The 14,336-nt window shown below is 34.5% G+C and overlaps 1 protein-coding gene across 2 annotated transcripts in view; it reads right to left on the reverse strand.

Annotated features, from left to right (window-relative positions):
• Positions 1-14,336, reverse strand: part of LOC143226136 (ribosomal protein S6 kinase alpha-5-like) — a 77,869-nt gene that overhangs the window by 37,300 nt on the left and 26,233 nt on the right. For both annotated transcript variants that reach the window (XM_076456699.1, XM_076456700.1), the window contains exons 2-4: positions 3,705-3,773; positions 1,055-1,273; positions 768-883 (exon numbers count right to left, since the gene is read on the reverse strand). In XM_076456699.1, coding sequence (XP_076312814.1) covers positions 768-883; positions 1,055-1,273; positions 3,705-3,773 — 404 coding nt within the window. The remainder of the gene's footprint in view (positions 1-767; positions 884-1,054; positions 1,274-3,704; positions 3,774-14,336) is intronic.

The following is a 14,336-nucleotide window of genomic DNA, read 5'->3' on the forward strand; positions in this document are numbered from 1 at the left end:
GATACATTCTGTTGTGAAGGGAACCCACTGTTCTGTTACTTTAAAATATGTTTATCATCAAGGTTTAGATGTGTACTGCTGTGGAAGAAGCTCATTGCTATATTAACGTACGTTTAGTGTCCAAGTTTAGAATACATATTGTTGTGAATACAGTTTTGTTATACTAGCATATACACATATTTATTGTCAAGGCTTAGATGTGTACTGTTGTGAATATAATTCATTATCAGATTAACATTTGTTTGATGTAAAGGTGTTGTATTAAGGTCTATATTCAGCATTAAGGTTTGCCAGTGTTGTAGTGAAAGGAATGCACTGGTACAGTAAAAAGGTTTAGTGTGAAAACTTGTCTGGATATAGTTGTGTATGTTGAGCATTAAGTTCTGGCAGCAAGCTGTTATATATACTTGTTATCAAGAATAGTGCATGAGGTTGTGAAGGAAACCCATTATTACACTGAAATATATTTATAATATCAAGGCTTGGTTGTGTACTTTTGAGTAGAAAATTAACTGTTATACTGAAGTATTTTAGTATAAAAATTAAGCTATCTCTTGATAGTTATATGCTAAGGTGAAGATGATGAAGGGAAAACTGTTACATCCTTCCATAGTATTCAAAAGACTGGCTCATGGCCAAAATAAAACACAACTTAACAGGTGTGCTTTTTTATACTTGTACATATTTATAGCACAAGAAATAAGGATATTTTAACTTACAAAAATATTAAAATTAATATTTCTCATCAGAAATACATAGTAATTTACCTTATGAAGATGCTCTATAGCTAGGATGACCTCTCCAACATAAAACCTAGTTTCAGCTTCTGAGAAGTTTCCACGATGGGCAAGATGGGTGAAAAGTTCTCCTCCACTTACAAAGTCTAAAAGTATAGAACATTTAGTGCATAAAATTCATTCTAAATGAGACAAAACATGTAAATGTTACTAAATTTAACTATTTTTATGGGTTTCTTTTGTCACAAAATTCAAAACCAGTTACTTAAAAAATACATTATGGATTTAGTTTATAAAATAATGCAAGTCACACTCACCTAAGATGAGATGCAGCTTAGCATCTGTCTGGAAAGCATAGTGTAGAGTCACCAAGAAAGGTGACTGTCTTATTAGTTCTAGGACTTGACGTTCTGTTTGTGTGTGCTCAATGGTTTTTTGTTTCTGAATTATACTTGCTTTCTTCAAAACCTTCATAGCATAGAGTTTTCCATGGTCATGACCTCCTAGCTTTTTCACCAAAAACACTTTTCCATATGCTACACCACAGAAACGTTAATAGCTGATGAATAATCCTTGAAATAAACTTTACAACCAGAATAATACTAGGAAAACTAATATGGCTAATTTCAAACAAAACTATAGTTTGTATCTTCAAATGACTTGACGAAAAGGCAAATATATTTTGGAAAAAAAATGAGATTTCCAAACTTGAACTTTGCTTTTTATATAATTAATTAAATTGTATTTCCTTTCTTTTTATAAATACAATAGTTAACATTTCAAAGGCAATAAGCCACTCCACAAGATAAACATTTTATTCTGTTATTAACTTAAACAGAATATATATGTGTATGCAAATATATAACGATAATACAAACATAACTAATATAATCTAAGAATGTTTAAAACTCTTTTTACGTCTATCAAAAAAACAAAATAATGAATACAGTACCTATGTCATTAAAAGGTTTATGTTTGTAAATTACACTTTCATACATAATGAAAAACAAAAACTGAGACTGGAATCAATTTTAATTTTTTATATGGGGTTTCCCATAGGTAATAATTTTTACTTGAAAAATTTCCTGTTTCATGTAGCACAAAAAAAAATAACTGCTGTTTGAGTCTTAACATTACAAGTTAAGTTAAATTTTATTTTGGGAAAAGGGGATAACTTAATGCTTCATTTAAAATAATAACTGAGTGTTTCATAGAATAGTGTGACTTAATTCACACATAGATAAAACAATTTTGTACTTGACCAACATTAAACCTACACAGTCAAATGTTTAAATTATAAACATTAGCTAATAACCAGGGGCGTAGATTTTTTTAAACCTGATGGGGGTGATGATTTTTGCAAACACTTATGTGGACTGTTCACTTTACAAATTGGTAATCTCTGATTATGTGAACCTGAAAGCTGTAAACATGCAGTTACAGAGTAATCTTGTTGCCACGATACTTGCATGTATACTTAGGCCTACTGACTGATACTTACGAACTATCACTTAGATTGAAAAGCTTAGAAGCACGCCTATATTAAAGATGTACATTTTGGCTATTGAAAAAGCCTACATCTAAGCTTAATTATATAATTCGATTGGTAAGAACACGAGAATCACAAGAACAAACACACAATTTGTAGGCCTGTGATGCAATAAAACAAAACAACAGACCAAACTGTAGGGGGGGATGATTGTATGCACCATACCCCCCACCTAAAATGAAGGGGGAATGTATACCCCCATTCCCCCATGATCTACACCCCTGCCAATAACTCAGTATGTTTTTCAGCATTATCCAGTGTACATTCTCTATTATTCAATGGTTTCCAAAAATCACTTATATTCCAATTGTTTAATCCCAAACTGATCAGATAAATTATCACTAATAAAGAACTAGGCTTAATGATTAATCCATACCACTCATAAATGAAATGGCCAAAACAACTGACCATGAAAGTTATACAATAAAAAAATAATGGTGCTACAATATCCTGTGATCTACAAAGATATTTACACTGCAGGGTGTAGTCTAACTAGATATATCACTGTTTCAACTTTCCTTCACTTACAACTGGTTCCTGTTATTATAAGTAACACTTTTAAACTAGTAAGGTACAAACTACCATTACATAATGTTTTAGGAAAAAATATAATTAGAATGAAATATGTTAGAACAATCAAAACTAGTGCAATTATAACCTAAATTTAGGACACTCTTTTGGAACACACAACTTATTGAATTATTGTTATTTGCTGAACAAATATAAGGATAGATATAAATCATTTAGCAAGAAATTATATTTTAGTAATTCATTAAAATGGTGCTAATGATAATATCTACATAGACTGCAGTAGTAGCACCAAAACAGATATTAATATCATAAATGTACACAATTTATAAATACAGAAGGGTGGGGAGAATAATTGCTATTGAATGTCACCTTGTAATAAACACAGCTGTATGTTTTTAAACTGTTAACGATAATAAAATTGATTTATCTCAGTGTAATTTACAAGTTGTGATAATTTTCACAAATCAAATATTTAAATCTAAGTTAATGAAATACTCCATTTAAAAAAATAATTAAACAACAATAAAACAACATATTCAGCTGAACACTACAGGTTACATATCATTAACCACATTTAAAGTGTACATACCAATATTAAAAAATATAATTTTTCATCCCAAAAAATATGTTTTTAAAATCTAGATTTGAAATAAATAATTTTGAACAAATGCCTGAAATATGACAAATTCAAGCAGTCATTCAGGGAGAAACCGTGTATTAGAATGCTTTTATAGAAGGATCACTAGCTTTGCAATATGTCTGCTGGAGTTTGAATGGAATAAAAAACTATTTGATATAAACTCATGAAATTGTTTTACTCTGATAATTTTTCTTTGATATATCCAGTATCTGAAACTGACAACTACAGTTGATAAATCTGACCTTACCTCCTGTTCCTAACACTTTCAAAAGTTCAAAGTTTGACACATTCACTTTCTGTTGTCCTGTAAGACTAACTGAAATGAACAAAACAATAAATAATGAATAACCATTCAAGACCAAGTATTTTATACACAACTTATTTTGATAACTTAGTTTATCACTGTGTAGTGTTTTATACCTACATGGCTATACCCTGCTGGGTAAGTGGTATGTTTACAGACTTACAACATTAAAATTTCAAATTTGACTCCTCCTGGTGGACAGAGTGCAGATTGTTTATTGTAAATAAAGCTTTACACTTAATAGTGTAAATTTATGACTTTTTTAATGTAAGTCAAAATGAAAACAATACAGAATTATCAACAACAGATTTTAGAGACCTAGAAAACAAACATTTTATTCTAATTGTATACAACTATACAACACAATGAGAAACACCTAGTATTCTCAGAAGCACATTCAATATTTTGTTTATTTTAAATTCTAATAATTACAAACATAATGTATCATCCAGAGTGAACTTTTAAATATATGTGTAATAACAATAGCAACTTCTTCAACTGAGCAAAGATCATTACTTGCTTTAATGTAAACATAACATAGGGATAACAAGAATTAAACTGGTCCTTCACAGCTGTCCCTGCACACCTACATCAAACATGAAGTTACAAGTAAAACCATCCTTTGTTACCCTCTCCCTATGCAGGCATTACAATCTGGTCTATGTGTGCATTCTGTTTTTCTTGTGCTTATCTTGGAAACTTAATAATATACAGTTGTACATGACAATTTTGTATAAGACAGGAAGTCAGTATGGGACAGCCCTCTCCAAGTTTAGTCCTTATTGCTTTGAGATGTATTTTTATAATGGGAAGATAGCACAATTTCATGGTTTTTTTGTTAGTAACTCTGTAAAATGTGATTGGATTTGTATCAAATTTCATGGGCACATTAAGGTTGAGACTTCTCATCACTCTACAGAAAATGATTCACCGATTATTCTGAAACTGAGGATTTTCTGATTGCTCTTATTATTCACAAAATTGACCATTCCTTTCTTACACTGAGGTGCTGGCCTTTGTCAGTGTTGATCCTGTAATCACTCTACATAGTGAATATCAGCCTGTAGGTGACATGGAACAAATCAAAAATATATCTTCCTGGAAAACCATACCAAAAAAATTAAAAGTGATTTCACACCAAACAACTTATCACCTCATAAAACAACTATATTAATTTCATAATCCATCTGGCTTAATGTCTTGCCTACACTGGTTTATAACTAAGTGCTGTTCAGTTGCCATCAGTAGAAATCTATAAGTAATTGGTTATGATACTGAGTTATAGTTTTTTACTCTAAATAGAACTGCTTCTTTGCTATATACATTAACAATATGTACTGTTCAACAACCTACATGAACAATTTCCATTACTAATTTTATAGGGCCCTTACCACACCTATTTCTACACCATTATGTTTAACAACAAAACACTAAACTTTTATTGTTCACAACTGTATTTAAAAATATATAGCAGATACAAAACAAAGAAAATTAGCATTTTCCAAGCACTATTCCACTATATACTCTATGAAATTGGTAGGTTATTGGACCCCAGTAAATACTTTAATAATGAAGACACACCATAAATAAAACAGGGTATTCACTGCATTATAATAATAGCAGCAATCAATGTCAATAGGAGAAAGTAATTAACATAGCATTACGTCAAGGGACAACACAAGATCACTGGTACATTTTGGCTTTTCCATCTTCTAAAATATTATAAATTTCAAACCTTTTTAAAAGCAGCCCTTATCATTCATATACCTATCAAGCTTTCTCTTAAACAAACTTAAATATGCTGCTTCCACAACATTTGATGGCAACCCATTCCAGATGCTAACCATCCAGTTAGAAAAATAAAACTTAATTACAGCCAACTCTTATCTTGCCAAAATTTATACTTGTGTCCCCTATTTCTACTATTTTTGCTATTAAATTCAAACTTAAAACATCTCAATCAGATCCCCTCTAACTTTTTTTTTTAGACAGTTTCAAGGCCTTAATTGCTCTTTATATGACAAACCCTTCAACCCAGGTGCCTTTCTAACAATACTACTCTGAAACTTTTCCAATAATTCATTGTCCTCTCTTAGGTATGAAGTCCTCACCTAAACACAATATTCCATACTTGGCCTAACCAGTGAAATTATAACCTCTTTAGGCCCATATTCAATATTTCTGTAGATTCAACCTAAAATCCTATTTGCCCAATCTCTAGCAATAGCACTCTGCATGGATAGCTTGACAGACAAATCAATCGTTACACCAAAATCCTTTTCTAAACTGACCTGTCACTCCCATCCAAAATTATACTTAAGTTACGTTTCAAGTTATGATTACCAACATGTATCATTTTGCATTTATTATAATTAAAACCCATCTGCGATTTATTTAACTCACTAAATGATCTAAACCCTTTTGTAAAGCAGCAACATCCCCTTCACAGCCAGCAATGCCCAAGACTTTATTATCAGTAAACTTAAGTAATTTATAGACTATTCTTTCATCTATGTCACTGTTGCAAATCAAAAACAGCAGAATCCTAAAATTGAGACCAGAGATATTCCACTTTTAACAGTAATCCAGTTTGACTGAACTCCATTTGTAACAACCCTAGCTGTTCAGGTTGAGGAATTCTATTTAAAATGTTCATGAACTACTTGTGAAATGTTAAGTATGGTAAATCAAAACTTGTAGTTCCTGATTTTGATACTGTCAATTGCCTTACATTTTTTAGATCATTAGTGGTTTCTACATGTTTAAATTAGTGAATTAACAACTCTTTAAAATTTATCATAATTTAAAAAAAAATAAATATTACTGATAGACTATATCACAATGTCTTGGAATGTAGCTCATTTGGATTTTTAAGATTTTACTTTGAATAGAAATTTCAGCAATGTTACTGTAAAACATCCTTGTGATTTAATGCATTTTTTATTATAGAATTAACTACTCCATTGCATTAGGGCTATTACATTAATGTTACTTTCAAAAATGACAATAAATTATTAAATATTTTTTGTTACTAAGCATACAAATAAAGATGTTTATATAAACTTATAATTTTTTGATCACCTAATGACGTTTGGTTACAGCCACTTGTAACAACTGATACATCATTAACCAACACTGAATAATGATATGAAATAAATACACATCAGAATTACTGCCAACAAGCTAACCAGGAAACCACAGATGACAAACCATCCCATCTACTTGCTATCTTGAAAACCCTCAAAATAGTCCAGTTTAAAGAAGCATTACAGCTGGTGAGGTAACTTATTTTAAAAGTCGCATTTTACTCCAAGTTTATCTCTTTACCGATTAGTACAACTGCAACCCAATTTCATCTAAGTGACTACTAATATTACTACTATTTCTGTTAAAGCGGAAATATACCAGAATTATAAAGTTTATTATATACACATCGTCGTCAGTCACCTGCTAAATGATTTTCAAATGTTAGCAAGTATGTACAAAAATTAAGTCGAATTGTATCTTCTTTCCTGTGCACGGTGATGTAGCAGTAGCACGAAGAAGAAGAATTATCCCGATAATAGCATAAAAATTGCTTGTTTTGTTTTGTTTGTTTTTTTGGAATTTCGCACAAAGCTACTCGAGGGCTATCTGTGCTAGTCGTCCCTAATTTAGCAGTGTAAGACTAGAGGGAAGGCAGCTAGTCATCACCACCCACCGCCAACTCTTGGGCTACTCTTTTACCAACGAATAGTGGGATTGACTGTCACATTATAACGCCCCCACGGCTGGGAGGGCGAGCATGTTTAGCGCGACGCAGGCGCGAACCCGCGACCCTCGGATTACGGGTCGCGCGCATTACGCGCTTGGCCATGCCGGGCCATAAAAATTGCTAAATACGTAAAAGAAAATAAGGGCTAAATATCAATGTAAGTAAAATTAACTATTATATATAACTTAATTTGTTTTTAAACTGAGGTTTTTTGCTTTAGTTTAAGTCAAATGCAAATACTATCCGCCTCATTTTGATTTTTTGTCTAACTGCCAACTTAACTTTGGCTTTCTTCAGACACTAGTTAAGACTAAATAGGTTGGTGTACCTGTATACATCCCTAATCGTAAATATTAGTAGGTCAGCAATTACGGATAAGAAAAAGAACAACGTTTACGTTCCATATGGTTAAATCTTTAATTTAAATCAACGTTTCACTTTTGCGGCTTCTTGAAGGCTAGCATATAAACCTGCATGCACAAAATATTTTAAAAACTACACTGCCATTTGACAAAACTCTCGCGTTATTACAAAATTGATCTGTTCTGCATAAGTAAATCTGCCCAATGCTATTGAAAGGTAGAGAGAGAAATAGGCTTAACAACAATATTAGTTTCGCTCTTCGTAACTGGACATATTTACAAGGCACAACATTCACTGGCCTCAATAAGTGTGAGCTCAATAAATTCAGAGGTCGGAAATTGTTTATGAGTTTCGTACTTTTAATTACATGGTTTTCCGAACCTATAGTACAATTCAAAATATGGAAGGGGCGTCACATGATTATTATAAATAACTATCACAAAGAGGAAATTTGATAAGTTTGATAAAAGAAATGTAAATTAAGGTAACTGTTTGTTTTTTTTTAAATTCGCACAAAAACTACTCGAGGGCTATCTGTGCTAGCCGTCCCTAATTTAGCAGTGTAAGACTAGAGGGAAGGCAGCTAGTCATCACGACCCACTACCAACTTTTGGGCTACTCTTCTATAAACGAATAATGGGATTGACCATCATATTATAATTCCCCCATGACTGAAAGGACGAGCATGTTTGGTGCGACCCGGATTTGAACCCGCGACCCTCAGATTACGAGTCCCACGCCTTAACCCACCTGGCCATGCCGGGCCTAGAATAAGATTTAGTTCAACGTTTGTCTAAAAATATCTCACTTTCCAGGATATATAATTAAAAACCTATATATACACACACACACACATAAATTATGTAAACAAAATTTAAAGTTCACAGAACTTCCATAAAGATAGTAACAATCTAGGTATGTTCCGTTATTTTGTATGGTTGTTGTTGTCATATAACCTTTCTCGCGGGATTGACATGACGTGATATAAACGCCTTGTGTTATTCAGATACGCCCCACAGTGGTCTACAGGCTTATACTGCTAAAAACCGGGTTTCGATACACATGGTGGGCAAAGATACCTCTTTGTGTTTAATAACAACAGTAACAGTTGTTCAAATACTTGTCGTCATACCATGAATCGTTGTATGGATTATAATTGTGGTGACCTTTTTAATTTAGATATGTTTGTTGTTGTTTTTTTTTTAATTTCGCGCAAAGCTACTCAAGGACTATCTGCACTAGCTGTTCCTAATTTAGCAGTGTAAAACTAGAGGGAAGGCAGCTAGTCATCACCGCCCACCGCCAACTCTTGAACTACTCTTTTACCAACGAATAGTGGGATTGACCGTCACATTATAACGCCCCCACGCCTGGAATGACGAGCATGTTTGGCGCAACGGGGAAGCGAACCCGCAACCCTCAGATTACGAGTCGCACGCCTTAACACACTTGGCCATGCCGGGCCCCGGTAACAGTATCACAAATATTCTGATGAAGAATTTAACAAATGCGTCACAATATAAAATTTTATATAACGTACATTTTTATGCAAAGTTGTCTAACTTAGAAAAAAAACAGTCTGACACAACTTTTATAAATAACAGAAATGACTTTGCCCAAGTATGACAAATTAGCTGGAGAAAAAAGGCAATTTGTACGTACGGCATGATGATTGGATAGTGCACTTTTTGTTATCTTGACTTCATTTCCTAAGGCAAAGCGGCAAAAAAAAAAAAAAGAAAAGAAAAGAAAGCCGGAAGGTCGTGAAAATCCAACGTAACTAGTGCCAGAGGCTTCCGTCATGATCTTCTAAAATATCCAGTAAATTACCCTCAAGTGTCTGGCTGAATCATTCATTCCTTTAATACGATGTTCAACAAGTGGTATTTGGTCTTGAAAGCAGAAAGTAAATATTCAGAGTATAGACGTTAACTATTAGAATATCGTGAACACTACCGAAGTCTAATAAAAACAAGTGCAACGCGTGTTATGCATAACACAATTGAATTGCTTTTGAGAAATGACGCTCGACATTAAATATACGTAAGTAGAATTGTAAATAATTTACAAGAACATTACTGAAATTACGCCCTTATATATACTTATAAAAAGAGGAAAAGAAATTAACATATTTTAAATATAAATTTAACATTTTATGATCTCTTAAAATGTAATTATTAATGAAATTATTAAAGCCGTAGCACTTAATGTACACCTTTGGAAATATTGATTTTCTAATGACATCTAAGGGTGTCGACAAGTCAAGAACATTTGGGGGAGAGCAAAAACGTGAGATCTGCAACTTCATCCATGCCGTAAATTAACAAAACATGTTTAAATGAAAACAAGCCAATTCATTTATAATTAACACCATACTTTATTATGCCTATCATAAATAGGACATTAACATGTCCCAAAGGTCAGGTGAGTTAAGGTTCGACTCGTAATCTGAGGGCCGCTGGTTCGCATCTCCGTTGCGCCAAACATGCTCGCCCTCCCAGCCGTGGGGGCGTTATAATGTGACGGTCAATCCCACTATTCGTTGGTAAAAGAGTAGCCCAAGAGTTGGCGGTGGGTGGTGATGACTAGCTGCCTTCCCTCTAGTCTTACACTGCTAAATTAGGAACAGCTAGTGCAGATAGTCCTTGAGTAGCTTTGTGGTAACCTTTTTAATTTAGATATGTTTGTTGTTGTTGTTTTTTAATTTCGCGCAATTATAATCCATACAACGATTCATGGTATGACGACAGGTATTTGAACAACTGTTACTGTTGTTATTAAACACAAAGAGGTATCTTTGCCCACCATGTGTATCAAAACCCGGTTTTTAGCAGTATAAGCCTGCAGACCACTGTGGAGCGTATCTGAATAACACAAGGCGTTTATATCACGTCATGTCAATCCCGCGAGAAAGGTTATATAAGTGAAACTGAAAATAACGTTAACATAAAAGTTGCTTTAAAAAAAATACAAAAATAAATATGAAAACAAAATGTCATTTTCTTTTATGAGTGGCCAGCTGGAGTACCAGTCCATTGGGCAGGTGAAATAAAAACTCATTTGTAAAAAAGAACAGAAAATTTTGCTTCTATTTTTTCTTAATAAAATAAACATTATAAGTGAAATAAAAATACATAAAGGCACTAAAAAATAAAGAATGTGAGGCATGCTATTTTAAAGAATTATAACAATAGTGGTTACATAGTTCATTCTGGTATTGAAGGATATACAACAATGGCAGTTTTTCCGAAATTAGATGGAGGATTCAACTCCCATGGCCTTCGCATATGTCGTCCTGTATCATTGTGTCAAAGTTTGGTGCTGATTGATCAAGAAATGTGGGAACGTTCTCTCTCTCTCTTGTATAGGTATTTGGGTATTGATGTTTATCTACCCAGGAGGGGCAGGTTTCGTTAACCTCTTTCTCCTTCCTTGAAATTTTGGTGTTACAACTGTCAAGTGCAAGAGTAACCCGTACTTTCTCAGGCTCCTTTCAGGGCAATGCCCATGCACAATCTACACATACACTTGGTGCAAATAAGTCATTTCTCTTATAGTTCCATAGATTATTTGCACTTTCATTAGTTAGGTATTAACTATAAAACGTTTACATAAAAAAACCTTTCAATGTTTAGTAATTAATCCCTAAATTAATGTGGAGTCTAGTTTATAGGTGGCCTTTTATTTATTTAGAATTGTGGGAACGTAGGAGGATTGTTTGTTTGTTTTTGAATTTCGCGCAAAGCTACTCAAGGACTATCTGCACTAGCTGTCCCTAAGTTAGCAGTGTAAAACGAGAGGGAAAGCAGCTAGTCATCACCACCCACCGCCAGCTCTTGGGCTACACTTTTACTTACGAATAGTGGGATTGACCGTCACAATATAATGCCCCCACGGCTGAGAGAGCAAGCATATTTGGTACGACAGAGATTCGAACCCGCGACCCTCGGATTACGAGTCGAACGCCTTAACCCACTTGGCCATGTCGGGCCAACTTATGAGGAACAGATATACACACGTATTGACTTTATTTGTATAGATTCTGACCATTAAATCGATTGAAAATCTACAAGAATTTTGTACAAAAAAAGACTATTGTATAAAAAGAAGAATCATCGAAAGTTGATACAGCTTTCTGACCTTCCATGTCTTTAAAGTTTTCACTCAGAGCCAACTATTAGTGATTTACACCAATAGATGGTATCAACGCATGTATACGTAGGAAGGAAAACCATGAGAGAATTATAGTTACAATGATTAGGTAGCCTTTGTTGACCATTAGTATTACTGCCAGAACAGAAAGTGAGACTTTAGAGAACAAGAGTCGAGAACAGTTTCTCTAATGTCAAGACTTAATGTCAGTTTATTACATTTACTGTAGTTTCTCAGTAATCAAGTTACCATTCCAATCATATTACCACATAACGTGAAATATAACATAAATCTGCGAAAACTATTGCGATGGTGCAACAGTTATTAGGTTAGTACAATAGCATACTAAACGCACATACAGAATTTGTAGGAGCTATACCTTCTAAAATTATTCCTGGGTTAAATACCCTCTTGCTTTGGCTAACTAAACGCTTATGAGTCTCACTGTTGAGGAGAAAAAAGTAGTTATTTTGGGGCATTACGTGCAACAATATTTTAAGGACCGCTAGAGCAGATAGCCCTCGTGTAACTTGATTCGAAATTTAAAATCGAACGAATACTGACAAGACAGTGGAAGGCAGCTAGTCATCACTACCAACTACCAACTATTGGGATACTCACACACCAACGAATAGTAGGACTGACCGTACATTACAACGCCCCCAGGACTGAAAGGGCATGTTTAGTAGACGGGTATTTGAACTCACGACCCTCAGATTACGAGTCAAACGCCCTGACCAGCTGGCTCACTTGTCAATGAAATAACTCAACAGGAGTAACCGTCATACTGTCCACTGCTTAACAATGGATACCTTCGTGTCTTTTTTGGTGCAGTGGCTAGAATATGGGGCCCCTTGATGACCGCCATTTAGGCATACGACACCTTTTCCTACAAATATGTCATTTCACAATGGGTTGGGGAAGAAAAAAAAATCTGATCTTGCATGGGTCTCACAATTCAACTGAAGGGTGGCCCTTAATGATGTAGCTTATTTATCTATATATAAAAAAACTATAGTTTGTTGGTAATACCTCTGTGGTTCAAACGCTTGAACCTCTGGTGTAAGTGTTACGTCCAAATACCAGTACAAATGGAATTATATACATATACATATAAATAGTTCAATAATTATCAATTGCAATTTAGATCAGCACTATTAAATAGTGATTAATATACAAATATTAATATGGACCGGCATGGCCAAGCGCGTAAGGCGTGCGACTCGTAATCCGAGGGTCGCGAGTTCGCGCCCGCGTCGCGCCAAATATGCTCACCCTCTCAGCAGTGGGGGCGTTATAATGTGACGGTCAATCCCACTATTCGTTGGTAAAAGAGTAGCCCAAGAGTTGGCGGTGGGTGGTGATGACAAGCTGCCTTTCCTCTAGTCTTACACTACTAAATTAGGAACGGCTCGGTGCAGTGGGCTAAATACCTGTTGAAGAATCCGCAAGCGATTGCGGCCCTATGTTCCTTGATGGAATCTGATGGTGAATGGATGAATACACATATTAATAACACTGCACAACAATTTTTTTGAAACGTTTTGCTTCCTGAAAAGTTTTTACTGATTATGACAGGTACCTGACAGGTATGCACAAATATAGTTTTGAATTTGCTTCATTACGTAGGAACTTTGAGAAATAGACAGTTAACTGTTTACCGGCAATAGCGTATTTAACTGTGTTTATGTTTCTAATACGCTATTAAGTTCAACATAATTAAAAGTGTTTTGCTCCTGATTTTCGTTTGTATTTAATGTCCGGTGTATCACGTTGCAGTGTCCACAGTAGTCAGCAAGCATTAACGGATTCCAGTTGCCCTGATACCGTTTTTCCATTGTAGCAATGTCCTGGTGAAATCTTTCATCGTGTTCGTCACTGACAGCACCGAGATTTGCGGGGAAGAAGTCCAAGTGTGAGTGGAGGAAATGAATCTTGAGTGACATGTTGCACTTCATTGTTTTGTATGCTTTGAGAAGTTTGTCTACCAGCTGAATGTAATGTGGGGCTCTGTAATTGGCAAGAAAATTGTCAACAACGTCTTTGAAGGCTTTTCAGGCAGTCTTTTCCGGCCCAACTAACAGATCTTCGAACCGTTTGCCAATCATAACATGTCTGATCTAAGGGCCAACAAAAATGCCCTCTTTGATCTTGGCCTCAGTTATTCTTGGGAACATTTGTCTTAAATAACGAAAACCTTCGCCTTCTTTGTTCATTGCTTTCACGAAATTTTTCATAAGTCTCAATGTTATGTGAAGAGGAGGCAAAAAATCTTTGCCGGGTCGAAAAGCGGTTCATGCACCACA

Source organism: Tachypleus tridentatus, chromosome 9, assembly GCF_004210375.1.
Source record: "Tachypleus tridentatus isolate NWPU-2018 chromosome 9, ASM421037v1, whole genome shotgun sequence".
In the NCBI taxonomy this organism is placed as follows: Eukaryota; Metazoa; Arthropoda; class Merostomata; order Xiphosura; family Limulidae; genus Tachypleus; species Tachypleus tridentatus.